At 52.0% G+C, this 24,753-nt stretch overlaps 1 protein-coding gene across 5 annotated transcripts in view; it reads left to right on the top strand.

Annotated features, from left to right (window-relative positions):
- ARRB1 (arrestin beta 1) overlaps nt 1-24,753 on the top strand; it is a 74,760-nt gene that overhangs the window by 30,908 nt on the left and 19,099 nt on the right. For 2 of the 5 annotated variants that reach the window (XM_081798836.1, XM_081798835.1), the window contains exons 2-6: nt 17,405-17,435; nt 19,284-19,344; nt 22,423-22,467; nt 23,298-23,494; nt 24,581-24,640. In XM_081798836.1, the coding sequence (XP_081654962.1) occupies nt 17,405-17,435; nt 19,284-19,344; nt 22,423-22,467; nt 23,298-23,494; nt 24,581-24,640 (394 nt within the window). Of the gene's footprint in view, nt 1-4,049; nt 4,228-14,412; nt 14,694-17,404; nt 17,436-19,283; nt 19,345-22,422; nt 22,468-23,297; nt 23,495-24,580; nt 24,641-24,753 lie in introns of those variants that run through there. The other 3 variants (XM_081798837.1, XM_081798833.1, XM_081798834.1) reach the window with 3 other exon arrangements.

Here is a 24,753-nt window from a genome sequence, read left to right as displayed (position 1 = left end):
ACCAGCAGGGGCTGGGAATGAGGGGCCATTGCCCGACAGGAATACAAATACCACCCCCTTCATGAGGAGAGGGCCATCTCGGCCAATGTCCATCCTTCACTCCTACCCTCTCCCCAGAAATCGGTCCCCATTTGCCCTTGGGCTCATCATCTGTCTTCACCGGACCTTACTTTTCTTATTTGCATGGGTGGGAGGGGCGGTGGGAGGGCAGGTAATAGCATCATTATGGGATTTGAGAGAATTAAATGAGATCATGATTTTGAAATGATTTTGAAATGTGTACACTCTGCTCTAGAAGGATGCATAATTCCATGCATACGCACATCGCTTTGACGTTCTCTCTTCACCTTGATAACCTGGCAAACTCTTAATCATTCTCGGAGTCCCATCTCACATGTCACCTGGTCTCTAACTTCTAAGCCGCTCCCTCCCTGGAGTTACTGTCACCTTCTTGATAACTCTCTCACAGTGCCTTTTGCAGGATAGTTTTTGGTTTGTGCATTTGTCTCCCCTACCGCATGTGGGCAATGCATTCACCGCAGACCCCTCTGCTTCTCAGGGTCCCCGTAGTTGTGGTAGAATAGAGGCGGGATGGGGAAGACTGGGGAAGCTGGCCTCCTGGGGTCTGGCCGGGGCAAGGTCCCCACGAGGCAGTCCAGTCCTCAGAATGGAGCAGATCCCCACAACCAGCTCCATCAGATTTACAAGCATCTAGGTTGGGCAGCTGGAGCTGGTTCTGAAGTTGTCACTCCAGACAGATTGGCGGCTAACGAAGGGGCCCACACTGTCCCTCCTGGCAGGCTTCTCACACTTCCCTGGACAAAGAAAGGGAACGGGCTAGGGAGCAGGTGAAGGGTTTGGGGTCGGTATGGAGGTGTTGATTACCAAGCCCCAGGGTGTGGCTCGGGGAGAGGTTTGGAGATGCCCCGACGGCTCCTTCCTGCTCGCTGCCTCACTGAGGACGGCTGCTCTTGGCTGGCCTTGCCGTGCCCACCTCATCCTTGGGCCTCTGTGTTCTTGGAAGTAATGGAAATGCATTTCTTAAAAATGCTTGATAATTCAGCCTTGTTCTCATAACAGGCCTTTGTCTCTGGCCTCCTAGGAACTCCTCATACTCATGATCTCCTCTCAGCTGCCTAGGCCCATCAAGATAACGTGACCCCCATTGAGAGCTGGTGAGCCAGTTGAGGCCAAGATGGGCAGGAACCTGCTCAAGGCCACCCAGCGAGTTTGTTTATTGTGGTGGTGGTGGTGGTGGTTAGTATTCTCACCACTTACAGAGCTCTAACTGGGTGCCAGGGCCTCATTTAACACTGCAGACAGCTGAAGGACAGACTGATGAAGCCACGGGTCCACCTCGCCCTAAGCCCTTAACTCCTTTGTGATGCACCTTCTCTGTGCCAAGCACAGCCCCCGCCCCAGAGCAGCTCCCACCCTGGGCGGGGCAGACATCCACGGGTCATACCCACCACCATGCCCACCAAGGTGTATGAGATAGGCGCCCTCGAGGGAATAAAGGAATAATGCCTTCTCTTCCTTAAGTTGGCCTCAAGATTAAACATGATAAATATTCAAAGTACCTAGCACATAACAAATAAATGATAAATCTTAAAATGATTGCTATTGTGGGTTTTTCTTGTTTTCTAAATTTTAATAAAACTGCTCAGTTAAAAGTTTCAAAAGAAGGAGAACTGTAGGCGTGCCTGGGTGGCTCAGTCCATTAAGCGTCAGACTCTTGATTTCAGTTCAGGTCACGATCTCTTGATTGTGAGATCAATCCCTGCGTCGTGCTCTGCACTCAGTGCGGAGTCAGCTTGAAATTGTCTCTCTCCCTCTCCTGACCCTCCCCCGGCGCATGGGCTCTCTCTCTCTCTCAAAATAAATAAATAAAATCTTAAAAAAAACAACAACTGTATTTTGAGGTGACTGAGAAGCTTGTGTTTTACATTTGTAATATTATTCTTTGAGAGAACCTCTTACATCCTGACAATACTACAATATGTCCAATAATGAATGTATTTGGTTTGGAACACAGGATAAATTATATCTTTTGAAAGTATATAAGTCTTTTAAAATTCAGAAGCATTGTAATTATATTTTTACTTCTTAATTTATGAAGCAGATGGTTTGAGTTGCTTCCGTTTCTTCTTTTCTGCTCTGTGACTTTGGGCAAGTCACTTAACCTATCTGTGTCTAAGTTTCATCCTGTGTAGAGCGGGAATAATAAGAGTATCTACCTTACAGGGTTCTTGTGAGGATTAAATGAGTTAACATAGTGTTTAGAATAGTGCCGGGCTTGTATTAAATGTGATAAATATAATTTATAATAATAATAAAATAATAATAATAATTCTTAACAAGAAAATATACCCAAGTTAAGTTACCAGATTAAGGTGGCTTTTCAGTGAACACGTATTCAGCTGACATTTACTGGGTGCTGGCCCTGGGCTTGTTTGGGCCTTGGTCTCGGGGCTCCACTGTTCCCTCCCTCTGCCTGGTGGCCTGGGCCCCCAGCTCCATTTCCACATCTTGCTCCTAGCCCCCAGGGCCCTGGGTGAGGCTAAGCTCATAAAAAGTGTCGGCAAAGCACTTTGTGGATCGATGCTAACTAATAGCAGCTCCCTGGAGCTGGTACACGTAGGGAAGAGGATCGTGAAGGCGGCTTGGACGAGGCTCAGGGACGGCACGTGGCCCTCGGGGAGGCCAGTGATGTCCTCATGGCAGGACCTGTCCTTCTTCTCCTGTGCCTCCTGCCACTTTAGCCAGCAGTGGGTGCTGATTTGGGTAGTGGGACGGGTGTTAGTGGCCACAGAGGGAAGAGGATCGCCCGGCTGGTAGCAGAGCCACGAGCAGAGACCCATCGAGCCCATGCATCTGGTCGCATCCAGACCAGAGCTGGGTGCACAGCCTGTCCTGGGCATCTTCTTGTCAGGGTCTCCCAGTCATCCCTTTCGAAATGTCTTGAGAAGTCAACATTCCTGCGCTGGGACAGATGGCTGCTGGCCTCTGTCCAGACATGTGGCTATCTTAAGTACAGCAAGGCAGCTTTGGGTCAGCTGAGGGCACGAATGGGAGGTTGGCGTGGGACCCTGTGCAAGGGACGATTGGGCAAAATGCCCCCTGTTTCTGCCCCAGAGGGAAGCCCTTCTCTGTGTCTTAGACTGAGCTGAAGTCTGTTGTGAGGACTGTTGTGGGGGCAAGCAGGTGGGGGGCTGTGCCCTCTGGGAGCTCCTAGTCTAATGGAGGAGGCATGGCCCCATCTTCCAGGAGAGAGACTCCTGTCTGATGGAGGGGGGGGGCGGGAATGTGGCTCCTGTTTCCTGGGGCTCCCTATTTAGTGGAGGGGACATAGCTCTCTTGTCCACTGGCAGCTCCTTGTTTAAGGAAGGAGGCATGATTTTTGTCCTGCAGGAACCTCCTGTGATCGAAAGTCATAGCCACTTCCCTCAGGGAAATCTTTATCTGAAAGATGAGATCTGACCTTTGCCCTCAGGAAGGTCCCTTGTCTGATGGGGGAGGCTCATCTTGTCACTCAGGAAGGCCCATTTGATGGCCTCTGCCCTTGTCTCCCTCCTCCCTGCTTCCCATCACCCCCCCACCTGATTTATGGGGAGCACAGATCTACAGGAAGTAGCCATAGAAGGCTGGGCAGAGTGGGGAGGTTGGCTGCTGTGGGGCAGGGAGGAAGGGAAGAGGGACTACAGAGGGACTCCGAAGTGAGGGTGACATGGAAGGCTTCCCAGTAGAGTGCCTTTATGGGACAGTCTATGGACAAGAGGTGCCTGGCTGTGATGAGTATCCCCTGGGGATAATGGGTGGAGGCTCCCCCAAGGCTGGGAAGGAACACTCGAGAGGTCACTCCAGGGAGCCCCTGTTCATGCAGGCCCAACTGCTGGGGTGGTAAGGGCCCCGGGGAGACCCTCACCTTCTGTCTGTGCACAGGCTGAGTGCGGCCAGCCCAGAGACATCCGCCCTCCAAGGCCTGAGAAGCCCAGAGGAGGAGAGGAAACAGGACGCGTATCAGGAACGCCTTTTCCTTTTCTTTGTAACTAACCCCCTCACTCGGGGCTGGGGAGAGCTGATCCTGAAGGCCTGCCCTGGCCTGGCTTCTGCTGCCTCCAGCCCCCAGCTCTGGGTCCTACACACCCTTACCCTCCCCCTTAGCTGCTGCTTCTGGGCTGGTCCCTTCACTTCACCAAAACTCAGGACTCTCATCTGTAAAATGGGGTAAGACTTCCTCTCTGCTTCACGTGGAAGTTTGTGTTTTTTTTCCTCTCTTTGTAGGATTTACGTAATTTATTCCTTTATTTGTGAGATGGACATTGAGCACCTCGGGACCTTTGGGGTGGGCAGGGGCAGAGAACGTAGGCAAGGAACAGGTGTGGACAGATAGGAAGTCAGTGTGGGACTTGTCTGGGGAGTCGGGGCACATCTGAGTGGAGATGCCACAAAGCTGGTGGGTGTGGGGTCAGAGAGGATCTAGCTGGAGATAGAGCGTGGACTTACCAGCCCCTAGTGGCAGCCAAGTGGCTGGGTGGGTGGAGTCACCCGGGGAGCAGCCTGTCATGCGCTGTGGGGAGGGGTGGAGGGCCAGACCCTGGAGGCCACAGCCTGCTGGGCTCAGCATACAGAGAGCTGGACACAGAGCAGGGATGGGAACCACGCAGCCAGGGCTCCAGCGACCAAGGGGCTGGTGGGGAGGTGGTGTGTGGGGAAGGATGGGCCACAGAGGATGAAGAGGGTGTAAAGATGAAGGTACGGAAACATTAGAGAAGGCTTTCTTCCCCTGTTCTCGTGATTTCAGTTAGTGTCTGCCGGCCGGAAGGCTCCTTACATGTGTATTTGTGTGGTGTGGGTACGGCCTCTGTGTGTATGTGCTGACATTTGTGTGAGTGGTGTGTGTGTGGTACGTTTAAGTGTCTGTGGGGTACACGTGTGTCCGAGGTGTGAAGCGCATACACTGTATGTGTGTGGTGTGGGTGCACAATGTGTGTGTGCTGTGACGTGTGGTATGTGTGTGATGTGCTGGTGTCTGCAGGTGTGTGGAGGGTGTGCGGTGTTTGCGTGGTCTCTGTGGGTTTGTATGGGGCGTATGCATCTGTGCAAGTGTCTGTGGTGTACGTGGTGTGTGTGTGTATGAGGTGTGTAGACTTGTGCACGTTCAGATCTTTGTTCCACACTGCAGATAGCAGGCTGGTGCTGAGCCGCCTGCCTGGGCTGGAAACTTACAAGCATCTACCAGGCTTGTGAATTCCCTTCTTTACTTAGGGTTACAGCCAGGGGTGTCCTGGGGACAGCTGGCTGTCCAGAAAACAACGGAGGGGGTGTCAGTCTCTGTGGTGTAAGTTCTCCCACCAAGGAGCTCACACTACTAAAGTGATGTCATCGAGTGTGGGCCTGGGGAGAGATGCACAGTAGGACACCATCCAACAACATTCCAACCGTCCAGATCTGGGGGACATAAAGAGCCTCAAGAGCATCACAGGGAAATTTAGTGAAACAATAGTTATGGTAAGTTTGGAGTATGTATTCCCTTTGTTTTTAATGTAATTTATTTAACTGTAAGTTTAGAACAGGATTTCTCACCATCAGTACTATTAACATTTGGGCTGCAGAGTCTTGGTTGGCGGTGGGAAGGGGGCTGACCTGTGCCTTGTGCCCGCGGCATCCCTGACCTCCACCCACCGGATGCCACTAGCACCCCTCCTCCAGAATGTCTCCAGACATTGCCAAATGTCCCCTGGTGGGGGGGGGCGCATTCACCCCACAGTGGCGAGCCTTGGCAATGGCCGTGTTTAACCTCTAGCTCACAGAATTTCCACAGTAGGCAGTAGGCTCTTAGGAGCCTATACGAGCCTCCTCCCGCACGTCACGGGCACCGCGTCTGGCTAAATCCGAGACATGGGTTTTTTCCCCTAGAATTCATTCTTAGAGAAGAGCTGCCACCTGAGGCCATAGCTTTCGGTCTGGACAGAGCACCCGACCACAGAGGGCTCTCAGCCTCTGACCCGCCCGTGGGGTGGTTGGCACAGAGTGGGAGATGCGCTGCCGCAGCCCTCTGCCCTGCTGCTTTATGACCCACGAGAGAGGGAAATACTACGGCTTCTGAATTCATATCTCATTTTAATATGGCATTCTATAATCCTAAAAGTCCATATGTGCGAATTGGCAAAACAAAACAAAACAACCAAACCCAAACAAATGAAACTTTAAATACAGTCTTCCTCTGGGAAAATCTGCCTGCCGGGCGTCTGGGGCCGCCCTGTGTGTCCCGGGCTCCCGCTGAGGCCCACGTGCCGCGTCTCATCCTACTGGCCGGGCTGCCCACCTCTGATTTGCCACTTGGCCCAGGTCCTGTTTTTCCCCAGCTTCATGCTCAGGGTCTGGCTCTCCTTGATTCATTTATTCATTCGTACAAAATACTTACTTAGCACCAGCCATGGACCGAGGAAAGTGAATGACTGAAGGAAGAGGCTCCTGCTCTCTGCAGTTTTCAGTGTTCCGTGGCTGTCCCCAAGGAGAGGAGAGGTGCAGGCTTGTGTGGATGCCAAGGGGGCACGGGTGCTGGATGGGGGAGGGGGAGGACAGGTGCTAACGTGTGCGGGTGGCTGTTTTGTGCCTGGAACCAAGCTGGACGTTATACATCCTCTCATTCCACCCTCCCACTGTGCTTTTGAGGGAGGATTTCTTTATCTGTGGAGCATCTGTCTCCCTGCTCCAGAGTGTAGGTGCCCTGAGGACAGGGCGCAGGGGCCTGTATCTCCTGGACGTAAGAACTGTCCCAGTCCCAGAGATTGGAAAATAAAAGGAAGAAAAAGGAAGGAAGGAAGAGAGGAAGGAAGATGGATGGAAAGAGGACAGAAGGGAAAGAGGAGAGAGGAGCAAGCACAGTCCCTCTGAAGATGAGAGCAGTCAGGGAAAGCTTCTCGGATGAGGTGACGTTGGGAAGAAAGGATTGCAGTTGGGAGAACTGATGGAAAGGCTAGTACAGAAAGAAGAAATAGGGCATGTCCCCGGAGATTTCTGAAATGTGAGGGTCTAAACTGGGAAGAGAACATTATAAACTATTGTTTTCCATCTGAGACTGAGAGGAAGACAGACAACTAAAAAAACTTCCCTGTCTCCAGCGAGGGTAACGTAACTATCTCTTCCCACCCCAAGGCCTTCTCAGTTGAGGGACATTTAGGCAAGAGCTCTCCCCTGGGCACTGGAGGGGAGGGGAATGATGATAACATAAGCATCGTATTACTAATGATGTTGGCTTCCTTTCGTCAGTTCCCTACTGTGGACCAAGTCTTTACATGTGCCTTCAACCTGTGAGGTAGATACCACCCCCATATTCCAGATGAGGGCAAGTATGCCACAGAGAGGTGCTAAGCTCACCCCAGGACACACAGGATTCAGGCAGGGTCTATTTGCTTGTAGGGTCCACACTGTTTCCACTGCTAGCAGCCTTCCCTTCCTGCCTCTCACCCCGAGAGAAGCCTGGAGAGTATTCAGGTGCGGTCTGTAGGCTCTTTGGGATCCAGCTGCCAGCCCGCTTGTTGAAATTTTCATTAGCCTTTGACTTTCGGATCTCCGGTTTCTTAGGTTACCAGCAAATGGGCCGTGCTTTAAGAAACCCACCCCTCTCTTCAGGGCCACCTGGTGGCTCCCCTCCTTCCTGACTCTGCACCCTATAGAAATCTCCACAAGTATGGATCATGGCCAGAAAAGTGAACGTGGGAATGCAGGCAAGAGGGGAAGGAATTGCTGTCTGCCCAGAAGCCAGTGGAAGTCCAGAGGCTGGGAGCTTGCCTTGGTCAGAGCCCCTATCCACCCCCCCTCGTCCCGCCGCCCTGCCAGATACGCCACCCTCTGGGCACAGGAGTCTTGCCAGGTTTCGAGCTGCGATATGACAAGAGCACCAGGATGCCCTCCTCCCTGTCTGGGACTCTGCACGTCGGCGAGTCTCTCTCAGCCTATTTCCTAGCCCCCGCACGAGACTCTTCCCTCCCTTGGGTTGTGACTTCTCCACCTGGGGAATGAAGCAGGCTGCAGTGTGCTCCCTCAGGCTCCCCAAATCTGTGAAGTGAGGGTGACATTTCCTGTCTTCCTGCCCCCTTCCCACTCCTGGGCTATCCTGGGCAGCAGGTGCACTAATGGTAGGTAAACAGGTAGGCAATGTTCTGACACGGGGGGCTGTTCAATTTTGCCAGAGCAGACGAGCTTGTACACAAATAACTCTGCTACCAGGGAGCGTGTGATAAGGGCCCTAGAAACCTCTTTGCTGCCATAACCACCTGCTCTTCATGCCTCCCTGCTCCCTGACGGCTGCTCTCACACCCAGAAAGTGGGTCAGAATGTAGGGCAGAAGGAGTGCCCCCTTGCGTGGTCCCCACCCTACCCAACTGAGTCAAGATTGCCAGCAGGGCAGAGATAGAGGAAATTTATGGGGTTAGGGGCACCTCTGTGTCCGAAATACAGTCCTGGCCAGTCATTCTCCCTCCCCCAAATGCTCACAGCTCCCTATTGCCTTCTGGTTATGGTCCAAGTTCCTTAGCTGGGCATGCAAGGCCCCTCACACCTAGTCCAGGGCCTGCGCGTGGACGTGCTCCATGACTCTCTGGGCAGTGAGTGGACCCTTCTCTGGCCTGTCCTCCTCCCTGGTGCTCCTCCCAGGCACGCAGGACACACTTCAGCACATCAGGCTGCCTGCCACCCTGTGGCCTCAGTCGCCCTCTCCAGCCCTTGGCCTGCAGAGCTGCCACCCCTTCATCTCTGACCGCTCCGCAAGGCCTTCCTCACTGCTCCCTCCTCCCTTGAAGCCTTTCCTGACTCGCCAGACGGAACCACACAATCCCACTTAGAAGGTGGTGTTGTGAATGGTTAAAAGTGTGTGATCTCTGGAGCCAGACTGCCTGGGCTCCAGCATCTAGCTATGCCCCTTACTAGCTGTGTGACCTTGGGAAAACGAGACTCTCTGTCTGTGCCTCAGTTTCCTCATCTCTGAAACGGGGATGGAGTAGTACCTCCTAATAAGGTCATTGGAGGAACACATGAGTTAATATTTATGACGCACTTAGAGCAGTAAACTGGCACCTGGTTTCTCTCCCGGGTGAGTTTTCTGATGTTGACTGAAGATTGAGTAATATTTGAAGGTCTTCCCACATTCACTGTATTCATAGCATTTTTCTCTACCATGAATTTTCTGATGCTCATAGAGGAATGAATTGTAACCAGCACTCTCCCAATTCACTGCTAGTCAATCCACATTCATGGATAGTCCAGGATGAGGTTCCTGATATTGAGTAAGACATGTTTTGTCTAAATGATTCCCCATAAGTGGCCTATTCATGGGGTTTCTCTCCTGTATAAATTTTCTGATACTGACTTCATGACTTTGGGTAAGTTATTTATTGGAGTCTTAGGTTTCTCCTCTGAAAAAAAAAAAGGCATATTTAGATGGAATAACATAATATCTTTTTTTAAAAGATTTTATTTATTTATTTGACACAGAGAGAGCACAAGCGGGGGAGCGGCAGGCAGAGAGGGAGAAGCACGTTCCCTGCTGAGCAGGGAGCCTGATGGGGGGCTCGATCCCAGGACCCTGGGATCATGACCTGAGCCAAGGGCAGATGCTTAACCAACTGAGCCACCCAGGCACCCCAGAATAACACAATATCTTAATGCGTGTGAAGTGCTTAGCACAGCACCTGACTCCTAGGGAGCGCTTAATGCACGGTGGCCATTGTACATGGTGGGTTCCTCTAACTTGGCTATACCATGGTCGTTTGTCAGCAGGGACCATGAATTGCTCGCCTTAGTGCCCCCAGAGCCTGGCAGTGGCAGGGCCTGTGTGAAGGTGGGTAGGTGAGTGATAAGGGAGAGAGCTTTATCAAAGCTGAGTAGAGGCCTATTTGGGATACATCAGTTGTACTCCTGACTTAGCCTGATGGTGGCTGGGACCCTGCCCCTATGAAGCATTTTCGAGGCTTGATTTTCATTGATCCTGACAGCCAAAGAGAAGGATAGATAGAAGAAGAAATGTCTGGAGTCCGCTAACCCAGAGAAGAGGATCATCACCAACCCACCATCTTTTTAAAATTCATCCATCCTCACTCTTGACAATTCTCTCTTAGAGTATTCACTCATTCAACAACATTCAACCTGTAGTTATTTACTGAGCCCCTACTGTGCCCCAGGAACCATGCTATGCCCCAGGGATCGGTAACACAGATAAGATCTGTGCTCTCACTTATGTAAGTGAAGCAGAAAGTAAGTAAATAAACCACTGCAAAGTGTGGGAAATGCTGTGACTCCCCACTGGGTGTGGGACTTGGAGGAGTCAGGGAGGACTTCCTGGAGAAAGAAATAGCTGAGCAGAAGATAGCACAGCAGTTCTTATAGCTGGCACAGCAGGCCCAGAAGGGATCTGAGCAATCACAGAGATACAGACTCTGCATTGTAAAATCGCAGAATCAGAGACTCTAACATCAAAGGATTCAGAGTAATAGGATCCATATTTCTCTACTAATGAGATTTTTTTCCAGACTCTTCTTTCACCAAGACCCAAGACATATCTTATCAGGGAAGCCCTGGCATCTTTATAAAATAATTTATGCCTATTGTACAACATAGAAAAATAAGATCTATAAAGAAGTGGGTTGGTGGGTGGAGGGAGTCTCCTTCAACCCCGGTTAATATTTCAGCCATGTTTCTTTTCCTTTCATTTATTTTTTGGGCGTGTGTTTTTAGTATTATTTTTTTAAATGGACATAATTTATATACCATAATAGAATTTTAATGTAAAATATAGTGGTTTTTAATATATTCACATATATATATTTAATATACATATATATTTAATATATATCCATCACCACTGTCTAATTCCAGGACATTTTCATCTCCCCAAAGAGAAACCCCATACCCATTAGCAGTCACTCTTCATTTCCCCCCTCACCCCAACCCCTGGCAGCCACTAACCTGTGCTCTGTCTCTCTGTGCTTGCCTATTCCGGACATTTCATGTAAGTGGGATCAAACAGTAGGTGGTCTTTTGTGTCTGGCTTCTTCCATATAACATGGTTTCAAGGGTCATCCATGTGGTAGCAGGAATCAGTACGCCATCTCTTTTTTATAGCTAAATAATATTTCTTTGTATGTAGATACCACATTTAAACAATACATTTGTCAGCTGATGGACATTTGGTTTTCTTTTTCACCCTTTATGACTATTATGAATAATGTGTGCTATGGACATTTATGTACACGTTTTTGTGTGAGCATCTGTTTTCAGTTCTTTCAGGTGTATACCTAAGGATAGAATTGCTGGGTCATATGGTAACCCTATGTTTCACTTTCAGAGGAACTGCCAAACTGTTTTTCAAAGTGATCCCACCTTGTTAACATTCCCACCAACAATGTATGAGGAGGGTTCCAATATCTACACATCCTTGACAACACTTGTTATTATCTTTTTTTGATTGTAGGGTATCCTAGTGGGTGTAAAGTATCTCATTGTGGCTTTGATTTGCGTTTCTCCAGTGACTAATGATGTTGAACATCTTTTCATGTGCTTATTGGCCGCTTGTATGTCTTCTTGGAGAAATGTCTATTTGAATCCATTGCCCATTTTTAATTGGGTTATTTGCCTGTTTATTATTGAATTGTAATAGGGTTTTTATATATCTTGGGTACTAAACCCTTATCAGATAAGTGATTTGAGAATATTTTCTCTATTCTGTGGGTTGTCTTTCCACTTTCTTGATAGTGACCTTTGAAGCCAGAAGTTTTAATTTTGGTAACAAGCAAATTTATCTCTTTTTTTAAGTTGCCCATGCTTTTGGTGTCCTATCTAAGGTTACCATTGCCTGATCCAAGGCCATGTTGATTTACACATAGGTTTTCTTCTAAGAGTTGTATAGTTATAACTCTTACATATAGTTATAACTCTTACATCCTTGATCCATTTTGAGTTAATTTTTGTATATGGTGTGAGGTAGGGAGTCTAACTTTATTTTTTTGCATGTGGATATCCGGTTGTCTCAGCATCATTTGTTGAGAAAACTGTTTTGTGTTGTTGTTGTTTTTTTCCCCCTCAATGACTTGTCTTGGTTCCTCTGTAAAAAATCAATTGACCATAAATATATGGGTTTATTTCTGGACTTTCAATTCTGTTCCATTGATCTCTGATGACCCAGAGATGGCCTGTGTGAAGGTGGGTAGGTGAGTGATAAGGGAGAGAGCTTTATCAAAGCTGAGTAGAGTGCGTCTATCTTTATGTCAGCATCACACAGTCTTAATTACTGTAGCTTTGTGGTAAGTTTTGAATTTGGGGGTGTAAATCCTCCAACTTTATTTTTTTTCAAGGTTGTTTTGGCTCTTCTGGGCCTTTGCATTTCCATATGAATTTTAGGACCAGCCTATTCACTTTCTTTCTTTTCTTTTCTTTCTTTCTTTCTTTTCCTTTTTTTAAGATTTTATTTATTTGAGAGAGAGAGAGCACAGGCAGGGGGAGGGGCAGAGAGAGAGAGAGGGAAAAGCAGACTCCCCACTCAGCAGGGAGCCCACCTGCCCACGCGGGGCTTGATCCCAGGATCCCAAGACCATGACCCGAGCCCAAGGTGGATGCTTAACCGACTGAGCCACCCAGGTGCCCCCAGCCTGTTCATTTCTAAAAAAAAAAAAAAAAGCCAGCTGGGATTTTGATAGGGATTGCCCTAAATCTATAGATCAATTTGGGAAGTATTGCCATGTTAATATTAAGTCTTCTCATTCTTTCTTTTGGTACTTATTGAGTATAAAGTTGAGCTCATGCCAAATACATTGTTTTGAATCCTGATTTCTTCTGCTCAATATTCTATCACAGGCATTTCCTTGTGTTATAAAAATGCAAGAGTAATTTCAGTGCTATGTAATATTCCATTGTTTGGCTATACCACACAGAATCATAAACTTTTGGTTTTTGGCTAATCTGTCATGGGTCCCTCATGGTGCAGGCACAAATGGACACTGGGAGGCTAGGTGGCTCACAGAAGGGCAGCAGATTATTAAAGGCATCCCCTGCTGCAGGTGGGGAATGGGACTCACTGGAAAAGACAATGTTCTGGTTACTGGAGAGCTGACCTGCCTGCCCACCTGGGAGCACCACCCTGATGGAATCAAATCAGGAAACACAATTCAATTGACTGCACAGACATTGATAGAACATGTCATTTTAGGCATGTTTCTCTAGAACAGTGGATTAAAAAAATTTAAAAATTTGCAACATGAAATTCACTTAACCTTGTAACTCAGTTATCCTAAAATGAAGGTTTCACTAAATAATACTTTTTGTATCAGCCAGGAGAAGCTGGCTTGCTGCAGTAACAAGCAACCCCCAAATCTTAGTGGTGTAAGAGCTTTCTTTTTCTGTCATGTTACACATCTATCATGTAATAGGAGAGCCCTGGCACTTAGTTTACGGAAGTCTTCTCCCTCCAGATGGTTTCTGGTTTCAGTGGCAGAGGAAGGAGGGTGGGGTAGATAGAAGAATGGTACCCCAAAGATGTGTACATACTAACGCTTGGAACCTTTGCGCATGTTATATTACATGGCAAAGGGGAATTACAGTTGCAGATGGAATTAAGGTTGCTAATCAGCTGACCTTAAGTTAGGGGGCCGAATGTATTCATAAAGGTCTGTAAAAATAGAAGAGGGGGGCAGAAGAGGCTAGAATGATGCAGTGTAATAAGAATTTAACCTGCTGTGGTTGGCCTTGAAGATGGAGGAGGGGGCCCTGAGACAAATGTGGGTGGCCTCTAGAAGCTGGGAAGGGTGAGGAAACAGATTCACCCTGAAGCCTCCGGAAAAGAATGTAGCCCAGCCAACATCTTGATTTTGAGCCAGTGGGGGTACATTTCGAACTTCTGACCTACAAAACCATAAGATAAGTTTCTGTTGTTTTAAGCCACTTAGTTTGTGGTCATTTGTTACAGGCTCTGTAGGACATGAAAACGTGCACTAGCCCTTATATGCTTATGCCCGGAAGTGACATGTGACACTTCTGTCTCATTGGCCATATCTCACATGCCATGTGGGCATGCCTAACTTCATAGGACTGGAGAAATTTGCTCAGCCTTAGAGGGAAATGGAATATTAGTGAATATAGTAATATCTGCTATACCCCTGCTATCTGTAAGTCACGCTGATGTCTTCTAGTCCATTAAAACAAAACAAGGAAGTGCCAGTGGCAACCCTTTTAAGTCGATTTGGTGATCGACTAATGGGCTGCGACCCCCGATTAGTAAAACACTGCTCTGTAGACCTCCTCCACCCAAGCCTCATGGAACACATGACACACCCTCGACTTAGCTGATTGGTCCAGGCTGGGGGCACCTGACCAAAGCTGATCAATCAAATTCCTCTCCTGGGAATTTGGAATTGGGCCATTCAGCCAGTTAACAGTGCGAAGCTGAGTGAGAGGCAGAGTACAAACAGGGTCGGGGTGAGAGCCACATGCAAGCGAAAATGACGGAGGGGCAGAAAAGCCCTGAGTAAGCAGAGAGAGTCGGTCCCCAGAGACAATGGAGCGGCCACATGGAGAGCAGCACAGCCCCGAGAACATGCAGCCCCAGGGGAAGAGGTGGAGAGAGAGCAACCGCCTGAGAGGCTGATGGCTTTCCTGGTCCTGGCTCCAGCACTCCTGCGTCCTGCCTGCACGTCCTTCCCGTGAGAGTTTGGTCTCCTTATTGTCCATCCTCCTTTTCTCGAGCCACCCTCGCTGGGTTTCTGTTTCTTGTCTCCAGTGAGCTTTAGTCAGCTAGAACACCCCCAGTGTTTCTCTTACCAGGCTCAGCTTTGACTCTGAGAATCAGGCTGGTGGGGCACAGATGGGTCGTGGTTGGGGGGGGGGTGGCTTTTTCCTGACAGTGATGGGGTCAGGAAGCCAGTGGGGTTGTTTCAGGGAGGGCTTGGCTGTGCAACAGAGCGGATAGGACCTGAGCTCTGGAGACAGCCAGAGTTCACCTCCCAGAGCCTCAGTTTCCTCATCTCTGAAATGGGATTGTTGAAGGATCAGCAGTGTTCTGGGAAAAATACTGAGAGGCAGGACTGGGGCAGAACATGTGCTCGGGGCATGGGAAGCCGCTGTTGTTGTTTGAGGAAGCCATCAGAGTCCCGGCTTCCTGAGGAGGTGGCCCCAGGGGCTGATTGAGTTAGCACAGGACATTCCCAACCACTGGCCATGTTTCCTGCCCTTGTTGCCCTCACTCTCCTTCTCGCCTCTTACTCACTTTTTCATCCTTTTGCCCTCCCCTCCCCTCTCCAGACTCATTTCCCCTCTTTTCTGCTTTTCCCCTGAAGCTGATTAAAAAAAAAGACACCTGCTTTAGGAAAGCAGCAGAGTTGGATATAAAGTACCCAGCCTCTGGAGGCAGACAGAATTGGGTCTGAATCCTGACTTAGCCTCTTGGCTTGCTCTGTGTCCCTGGACAAATTGCTGTATCTCTCTGACCTTCAAGTTCATTATATGTAAAATGGGAGTTATAATGCCCATTTCACAGTGTGTTATGAGAAAGAACTAATTAGGCAGTCAACAAATGCTAGTTCTGTCTGTCTTACTGCCCTTCCTCCGTCCCTCCCTCCCTTTTTGACTGTCACTGCCCCCAGCCTGGCCCCCAGCCCCCTCCTGTGGTGCGGATGCCCCTCCCTCCTCTCCAGGATCACCCGAGTGGCTTTCCCTGACTCACTTATAACTCAGGCGTTTCTGGTCTCTCCTTTCTCTCAGACCCCGGGCTCCTGAGCGGTGGACTGAGGTTTCTGGAAGCAGTTGGGGGTCCCTGTGACTTCTCTGGTCTCCTGGTCTCCTGCGCAGGTCCAGCCCTAGCTTGGGAGCTGCTGGTTCAAACTGTGTGATCTGTATTTTTTCTCACTTTAGCGATTATTACACCCCAGCTGACTATGGCATTTTCACACTCCAAATACTGATAAATATTTATGAGTAGGAGAAAAGCCCAGAACTAGGGGAGGTGGGGGAGAGAAGTGCCAGGGCCTTCTTTGCAAGCCAAGCTCAGCCCTCTCAGTGGTCCCTTGGGCCCCAGAAGTTGGGGTGGGGGTGGGGTGGGGGCTGAGGAGACAGTGCAGAGCCACCCCCATGCCCCTTCTGGGAAGAGCGACTGTCCCCGTGGCACTCTGGGCTTCACCCCACTTGCCCTGGTGGCCTGCTGCACCTCCTGCTCCTGTGGGCCTGCTCCATGCTCTGGGTTTTTGGTTTGTTTGTTTGTTTCATCTCTCATTCCATCTGTTATGCTCACACCTGCAGGGCAGCGTCCCTCTCCCCTCCTCTCCCTCCCTCCCTCCTTCCTCCAGTACCTTCTCTAGGCTCTGCCTCTTTCCTTTTTCTTCTCTCCTCCCAGCATTACTCTGAGCAATTCTGGGGCTAGATGATGAGGCTAGGTGAGGGGGTCTCAGGCTCCCAGACCCAGCTCTAAAAGGCCCAGCGAGCACTTGGCAGGAGTTGGGGGCCGCGTGTCTGGCTGACTCAGCGTCCAGTGCTCTGCTGTGTGGCCATGGGCACGTCCCCTGTCTTTCTTGGGCCTCAGTCTCTCAGTTGATTCCTTCACTAATTCATTCATGCACCCACTCAACTAATATTTGTCGAGCGCTTGCTACGTGCCACGCATTAACACAGATTTATTAAACACCTACTAGGGACGCCATTCTAGGGACTCAGGACACATTAGTGGAGAAGAAAGACCAGGCTCTCTGGCTCATGGAGCTGCCATGTTGGCAGAGCAGACAGGCATAAATTAGCAAGTCGCTTGTGTAGTAGGTTAGCAAGTGCTGAGTGCTGTGGGAAAGTAAATAGAGCCAGAAGAGGAGAGGGAGTGTGGGGTGAGGCCACAGTGAAGCCCCATCATGGAAGGCATGGGGCTGGGCCAGCAGATCTGTGGTGGGGAGCATCTAGGGGCAAGTACTGCTCCATTGAAGGCCCTGAGGCAGGACCCACCCTGGTGTGTTGGAAGAACAGCTGTGACTGGAGGCGTGAGGGAGAGCGGGCGGTGATGCCCAGGGGTAAAGGGGAGGCAGGGCCAACCACACACACAGGGCTTTTTTTCTGCGTGAGCTGCGAGGACTTTGAGCAAATGAGCGGCAGAGGCTGACACATCTTTAGAGACTCCCTCAGCCTGCTGTGTGAAAGGGGGGCTGAGGGGGCCATGGCAGATCCCACAAGAGCTATAATGGCAAGAATGGAGGCTTGGGTGGGGTAGCGCCGGAGATGGTAAGATCTGATGATGCCAGACGCTATTCTGGCTGTCAAGGCTTGGGCGGTGCCTGAAAATCACTCCAGGCGCTGCTCCTCTGTCCTGCCGAGGGATGGCCTGCGGGGGCCTTGCCCCTGGCGGGATGCACTAATCCTGGCTTCCTCTTTCTGTCCATAGGGTGTTCAAGAAGGCAAGCCCGAATGGAAAGGTGAGTCTGTAACAACCACACCCCAGCTCGTCCCTGGCCCCAAACTCTTGTCCTCTCTTGGGCATTTCTATTGCCCATGCAGCACTCCCTGCGCACCCCCATCTGTCCTTAGGAGCTGTCCACCACAGGGGGAGGGACCGCTCAGGAAACTTTCTGTCTGAGGGGGGGCGGTACAACTCCCCGGGACTTTAGGGAGCCACTGCTCCAGGTCGAGACCCAGCCTTTCTTAGAGGGACTTCAGTGCGAGTGTGATAATTAGACTGCCAAGGGCCTCGGGGGCACTGAGTCCCCTGGCGTGAGAGGCCCCTAGAGCCTCTCTGCTGAACCCTGGCATCACCTAGTTATCTGGAGCAGCTTCCAGGGCCTGTCCTGCTTTCTCTCTTTCCACAGGCCCCAGGCTCCATCCTGCTTTCCTTTCAGTTCAACAAATAGATATTACTGACATCATTCCTTCTCGGGTCCAGGCCCAAGTGGGGGGGACTGGGACAGGGCATACCAAGACAAATGAGGCACAGCCCATGCCACTCACAGCCAGATGGGGGAGGCAGACACAGAAACCCATCACTTCAATGTGAAGTGGCAGGGGTGAGATCAAGGGATGCCCAGGGGCTGAAGGGACCCAGCCTGGGCAGTCGGGAATGGCTTCTCTCTAAAAGGGATGAGTATCCAGGCAAGGCAGGGTGAAGAAGGGCATTCTAGGCATGAACACAACTCACAGGGAGTGTGGGAGCATCCACAGCAGTTGAACCAGAGTGCCAAGAGGGAGGCAGGGGGAGCGGGAGCTGAGGTGAGGCAGGTTGCAGGGTGTAGGAGCTTGGACTCGCGGCCTGGGCGGGCAAATAGCACCATGTTGCTCCCACGTCTCTCATCTGTGCCCGCAGCAGACCTCGCCAATCACTGTTCACCCTTTCCTGCTGAGCCAGGATTCCATCTTAGATGCCTTCTCCACCCAGAGCCCCAGGCAGCCCCCGATCTATCAGAGTTGGCATTTGGAATGAAACCCATTTGTCATCATACCTCTGGGCTCAGGAACCATTAGAGGGTTTTCAGATGGGAGTAGTAGCGTTAGATTTGCATTTTAGGATAACCAGTCTGGCTAAGGAGGGGAGAAAGGCCTCCAGTCCAGAGCATGTGAGGCTGCCGACAGCAGGCCACAGAGGGGGCTGGTGTGTCTGGTGCGTCGTCCAGGCAACCGAGGCTGTGGGGAGGAGGCGGCTGGACTGAGAGAGATGATGGAGGGAGGGGGCTCAGCAGGATGCAGGGACTGTGCAGGAACAGGAAGTGTCTTGGATGACACTGTGGATTCTAGAATCTCCCACTTGGGAGGTTCTTCCCTGCAGACTGGCTACCTAGCAGGACACTGGCTCCCCGTTCCTCCTTTGCCTCGGAAAACCAGTCCTAGCATGAGTGGACCCCGGCCAGACTGCAGTGAGGAGCACAGAGCTCAGGCTTGGGCGCCTTCGGCCCCGCCCCGGGTTGCCCTTGCTGTCTCAGAGATGCGCCCAGCGCTCCCGGCAGCAGACTTTGCTGCTGCCGGTCTACTCTCAGTGGCGCTTGCTGTGCAGATCTCAGGCCTCAGTGTCCTCATCTGTAAAATGGGAACAGTAACAAGTGCTTCAGAGGGGTTTAGGCTAAATAGGTGCTTTCAGAATCGTACAAGGGTTTGTTTGTATCAGCGCTGGAGCTCAGGTCCAAGTCCAGTTCGGACTTTGATGTGGGTCTGGGTTGGGGTTTAGCAGCTGCAGAGGCAGTTCCCGGGGTTTCCTCCAGAGCAAGGGCCAGTGGCTTTTCAGGGATGTGTCCTCCAGGCCCACAGCTGCTAACACTGCCTGTGCCTCTCCTCCCCAGCTCACGGTCTATCTGGGAAAGCGGGACTTTGTGGACCACATCGACCTCGTGGACCCTGTGGGTGAGTCCCTGTAGGCTGCGGGGTAAGGTGGGGAGAGGTGGGGCTGACCTGGCCCCTCCTAGAGAAGGGAGTGTTAAAGCCACACGGGAATAGCCCCCAGGTCTCCAGAGGGGCCTGGTGCCAAGAACAGGGTGTGCGTGGCTTCCTGTGACAGTCGGCAGACATCTACCACGGTTACTGAGCAGCTCCTCGGCCCTCAGTGAGGACCACGTGAGGGGAAAGTGGGGGGGATTGAGGGGAGAAGCCGGGAAGGAGGAGGGTGAGCAGCCACCAGAGTGAGGCTTATTACGTACCAGACACTGGGGTAGCTCTGTTATGATCCCTGCTTTCCGCTGAGGAGAATGAGGCGCAGAGAGGTTAAGTGACTTTCTCCAGGTCACAGAGCCAGTGGGTTGAGGAGCCTGGATTCAAACCCCGGGCAGCCTGGCTCCACAGAACCTTTGTTCTGCTGCATCCTGATGAAAAGGTGGGAGGTGGGAAGAAAACCTTGGGGCTTATGAATGGGGTCTGTCCTCACCCACATGGGGTTCTCAGCAGAGGCAGGATGGCGGCTAAAGTCACCTTTCAAAGTCTTACTCTAGCTGAAGGTTTCTCAGCCTCGGCACTCTTGACATTTTGGGCTAGATAATTCTTTGTTGGTGGGGCTGTCCTGTGTATTGTACATTGGGTAGCAGTATCCCTGGCCTCTATCCGTTAGACCTTAGGACTACCCCCCCATCCCAGCAGGATGATCAACAATGTTTTTGGACATTGCCAGATTTCCCCTGGAAGGCCCAGTCACCCCTGGTTAGGATTCTAAGAACCATAGCTCTCGTTAGAAGAGCCTGACCTCGCCGCCTCTTCCCACAGCTGTTGGAGGGAGGGAGGCCCAGAATTATCCCTGTTTCACGTATGGGGACAGTGAGGCCCAGAGAGGCTAAATGATTTCAGAGGGACAAGAACAAACCAAAGTGAGGCCAAAGGAGGTGACCGATTGGGAGGATGGACACTGGAAAATGCCTGAGGCCAAGTCCAGGTGAAGAAACTAGATGTGTCGCATGGGGAACATTCACAGAGAATGTGGCCTCTGTTACATATCCCTGGGAGTTGTCCCGGGGCCAGAGGGCGGAAGGGAGCATGCAGCTCCAGAGCTGAGGTGGGAGGAGAGAGAGCATAGCCAGCAGGTTTTGGTTTACTGGGAGGAAGACCTTTATGACAGTGGGGGCAGGAGAACTGGGAAGTCCCTGGGGTCCCTCTGCTGAGGGGGTGTGCGCAGGGCTGTGGCCTGCAGAGAGGTCAGCTCCCCATTAGGCCCTCCCTTCCTGGCCTGGAGTAGGACGACCCCGCCTTTCCTCCCCTGTGCTGTCTGGGAACACTGGCCCAGTGTCCCCTCTGCCATCTGCATCTCCTCCCTGAGCTGGCCTCTTGGAGGCAGTGAGCAAGCATCCCAGGGTTTGGCTGGCCTGCTGCAAGGCACAGTTTCCAGCAGACTGTCTGGGGCCAGGGCTGGCCCTACCCATTGGCCTATTAAGGACCGAAGTGGGGGTGGCACCGAGGCTGGGCGCAGGGCAGGAACAGGAGGGAACCGGCTCCCCCAGGGCACACACCCTGGGACTGTTCAGTCAGTGTTCATGGAGCCCCTACTTTGAGCCAGGCCCTGTGCTGGGCCCTGGGGATCTCGGAGAGCTCTGGGGCACTGTCCAGAGTTGATCAAATGACCCACAGAGAGAAATACCTTCCCCATCGCGACATTGAGCTGATTATGAATTCCCAATGCATAACTATCCCCCATGGTTCCCTGTTAGGCTCCAGGGCAAGTCCAAGCCCCCAGCCTTGCAGACAGGACACTGCAGGTCAGGCCTGGCCCTGCTTCCTCCACCACCCCCAGCATGTGCTCTCCCAAGCCTCAGAGCCACACCCTTCCCCCTGTCCACTTTGTGCTGCCCCGTGGTCATCCAGCTGGTGACCCTTACATGCCCTTTAAGACCTGACTCCTGCTTCCATCCCCTAGGAAGCCTTTCCTGACACCCCTAGTTGGGGGGGTGCCCTCTCCCCGGATTTTGTACAGAGCCCCTGGTGCTCAGGCGCAGAGGAAACACCCACAGCAGAAGGAGGGAAGATGGGCAGGTTTGGGGATGGGCTGGACATTCCCCTGACCAGGTATCCCTTGGGCCTGCCTGGGACTGGATAGGACCAGGAGCCTTTCGACACTCCCTTCTGGATGTGGCCCCTGAGATTCCCTGAGAGCTTGCTGTGCAGGCAGCATGGGGGGAGGGCGGCAGTGGGCGAGAGTTGGGGAGCCACAATTTTGCTTGTTCCTTGGGTGTGGCTGGGTGAAGTTTGGCCAGAGGTGACTGGGGATGTCAGGCAAGGAGGTGACCCCTGAGCCTGTGTTTCTGGCCTTCTGGGGTCCCGTGGGGAGAAAAATGTCCTTTGTGTCCAGCTGGTCTCAACTGCCACGACCAGGCCTGGGGACATTCTCTGTGGAATCACAGGAACCGGGCACCGTCTCAGCTTTAAACATATTAACTCAGTCTTCACAGGAGCCCTGGGAGGTCGGTTCTACGGGATCGCAACTCCTGATGGCAAATCCCAAATCCAGGAACCTCTAGAAGTCTAAACTTGCTGATAAGTTTGTGGGATTCATTCAATGGCAAAACCTGACTTCAACTGATAGGAAGCTCTTGGTGAAAATATTCATGTTTCCCTGCAGCGGTGTTAATGGGTTTGATCCCAGATCCTGCAGAGGATGTGACGGAATATGTGGAGGATGCACCACATGGCCTTTCCACAATTCAGAACCTCTAAATTTTGAAGTACACCTGATCGTAGGGGTTTCGGACCCATATTGTCGTTCTTATGAACAGGGAAGAAACAGAGAAGTAACGTGCCCCAAGTCACCAGCTGGGCCCGTAAAGCCAGCCTCCGGGTAGGGGGTGGGGCATGGCAGTGCCCTCCCCTGGGTGCTGGCCTCCCCATTTCTCTCATGAGGCTTTTCAACAGCCAGATGGTTAGGTTTGGATTTGGCTTGGTGTTTGGGGCTCAGGAATTTGAGAGGTCAAGCTGGGAGGGTCTGCTTACTCTCTGTCCTTCTTCCAGATGGTGTGGTCCTGGTGGATCCTGAGTATCTCAAGGAGAGGAGAGGTGAGGTGGTAGTCCCCACCTCTGGCCTGTGAAGGGGCCTCCTATTCCCCACCAACCTCTAGCCGAAGGCCTCCCTGAGGCCCAGCCAGAACATCAACTAATTCTACGGCCTTTCTCTGCCCAGCCCCACTGGCTCTTCCCTTTGCAGCCCCAGCGAACATCAGAGCAGGTGCCCTGGCCTCTTCCGGCCTGGGTAGCCCACCCATGCCCATTTTAGGGGAACCTTGTCAGTGCCCCAGGCACTCTCACATCAATATAAATGACTTTTGCAAGGCCGGGGATGCCCATTAGGGCAGGGATTAGGGTCTCATTACAGAAGAGAAAACTGAATCCCAGGGAGGTGAAGGGATTGTCCAGGATCCGCAGGGAGACACGGGGTGGGGGTTGGGCTAGGACAAGACCCCATGCCTTCCAGACCCCACTCAGCACTTATGTCCCCCTCCCTCTGCTCTCTCCAGCCACATCCCTTTCCCAGTCCCACCCCCGTTCCCCTCCAATCCTGTAAGCCTACCCCAGCCCTCACCAACCCTGTCAGACGTCTCCTGTGCTCCTGCACACTCCACTGGCCAGAGCCGGGGCGGGGGGGTCAGGGTGGGAAGGACAGAACTCACCCAGCAGTCAGCTCCCATCTCCCCCACCCTGAGGCCAGGCCTAGTGGCTCTCCCAGGGACCCAGTCCCCCCATCCCCAGGGCAGCACAGTCCTCCCCGCAGCAGCTTTGGGACAGACCTGGGAGCTCCAGTTGAGCTAATCCCAGGGCTCAGCTGGTGCTCTGGGGGGGCTTGTTCGCTGCCCTCCTGGGCCCATCCTCAGCACCCCCTGCTCCCACAGTCTATGTGACACTGACCTGCGCCTTCCGCTATGGCCGGGAGGACCTGGACGTCCTGGGCCTGACCTTCCGCAAGGACCTGTTTGTGGCCAACGTGCAGTCCTTCCCGCCGGCCCCTGAGGACAAGAAGGCCCTGACGCGGCTGCAGGAGCGCCTCATCAAGAAGCTGGGCGAGCACGCCTATCCTTTCACCTTTGAGGTTAGGGACAGCCGGCCGCGCCCGCCATGGGAAGCCCTGTGGGCAGGCACATGGGGGCAGCACTCAGTTTCTCAGTGTACACTGGGACCTGGGGCACGGTCACTGATCCTGCCTGGTCAGCGTCTCTTCTCCGGCCACTGCCAGGATTGCACCTCACCTCTGAGCTCCTCCACTTTCCCAAATGGAAAGGCTCCCAGATTCTAGATTTTAAAATTTCCTGTTTCTCAGACTCTGATTCTGTAATTCAGTGAAATCCGCTGGCTTTCTGGGAAGCTAGAGAAAGAGAGAGGATAGAGTCATCCTGTCCAGAGTAGATGTATCGCTTTCCTATGACTACTCTAACAAGCCACTGCCAACCTGGTGGGAATGAAATGGGAGCGTGAAAACACACATGGATGATCTTACAGTTTCAGAGGTTAGAAATCAAACACAGGTCGCACTGGGCTAAAATCAAGATGTCCGCAGGGCTGTATTTGTTCTGGAGGCCCTAGGCCCTGCCCTTTCCAGCTTCTAGAGACCACTCCTGTTCCTTGGCTGGTCGCCTACCCCTCTATCTTCCAAGCCCGCAGCGGCCAGCCAGTCTCTCTCCCAGCCCACCACTCTGACGCGGACTCTTCTGCTTCCTGCTTTCCCTGCTAAGGTCCCTTGTGATTACGTCGGGCACACCCGGATAATCCCAGATACTCTCCCCATCTCAAGATCCTTGACTTAATCACACCTGTAAAGTCCCCTTTGCCATGTAAGCTAACAGGCACAGGTTCTGGGATTCGGATGTGCGCATCTTTTGGGGGCGGGGGGCCTCTTGTTCTGTCTACCACAAGCCAGGCACAACCCTTTAGACAAAGAAAAGCACTGACATCCTTGGCTTTGCTGGAGGGGCTTCTGGCCCAATGTGGGGCATCCTTGGCGTGGTCTGATGGGGGAGATGTGGTCTGTCCTCTGGAGCCCCCGGTCTGATAGAAGAGACATGGCCTGTTGCTAAGGGGCCCCTGGTCTGAAGAACGTGTGTGGGGGTGGTGGGTGGGCAATATGGGGAGGTCAGGGGTCAATGTGACAGGAGACCTATTCTGTCTGTCCTCTTAACAGATCCCTCCGAACCTCCCGTGCTCTGTGACATTGCAGCCGGGGCCTGAAGACACAGGGAAGGTGGGTCACCTCTCTGGGAGCATCTCTCTGGGTATAGGACATTTGTATCCCTAGGGCCCTGGCTTTCTCTCTGAGAGCTGCCGGAACCCTCTGTGTGGAAGCCTCCTTGTGTC

Source organism: Leptonychotes weddellii, chromosome 11 (assembly GCF_054177405.1).
Source record: "Leptonychotes weddellii isolate Sample4059 chromosome 11, ASM5417740v2, whole genome shotgun sequence".
Lineage (NCBI taxonomy): Eukaryota > Metazoa > Chordata > Mammalia > Carnivora > Phocidae > Leptonychotes > Leptonychotes weddellii.
Note: the sequence above shows the minus strand (reverse complement) of the source record. Positions and strands in the feature narration are given on the sequence as shown.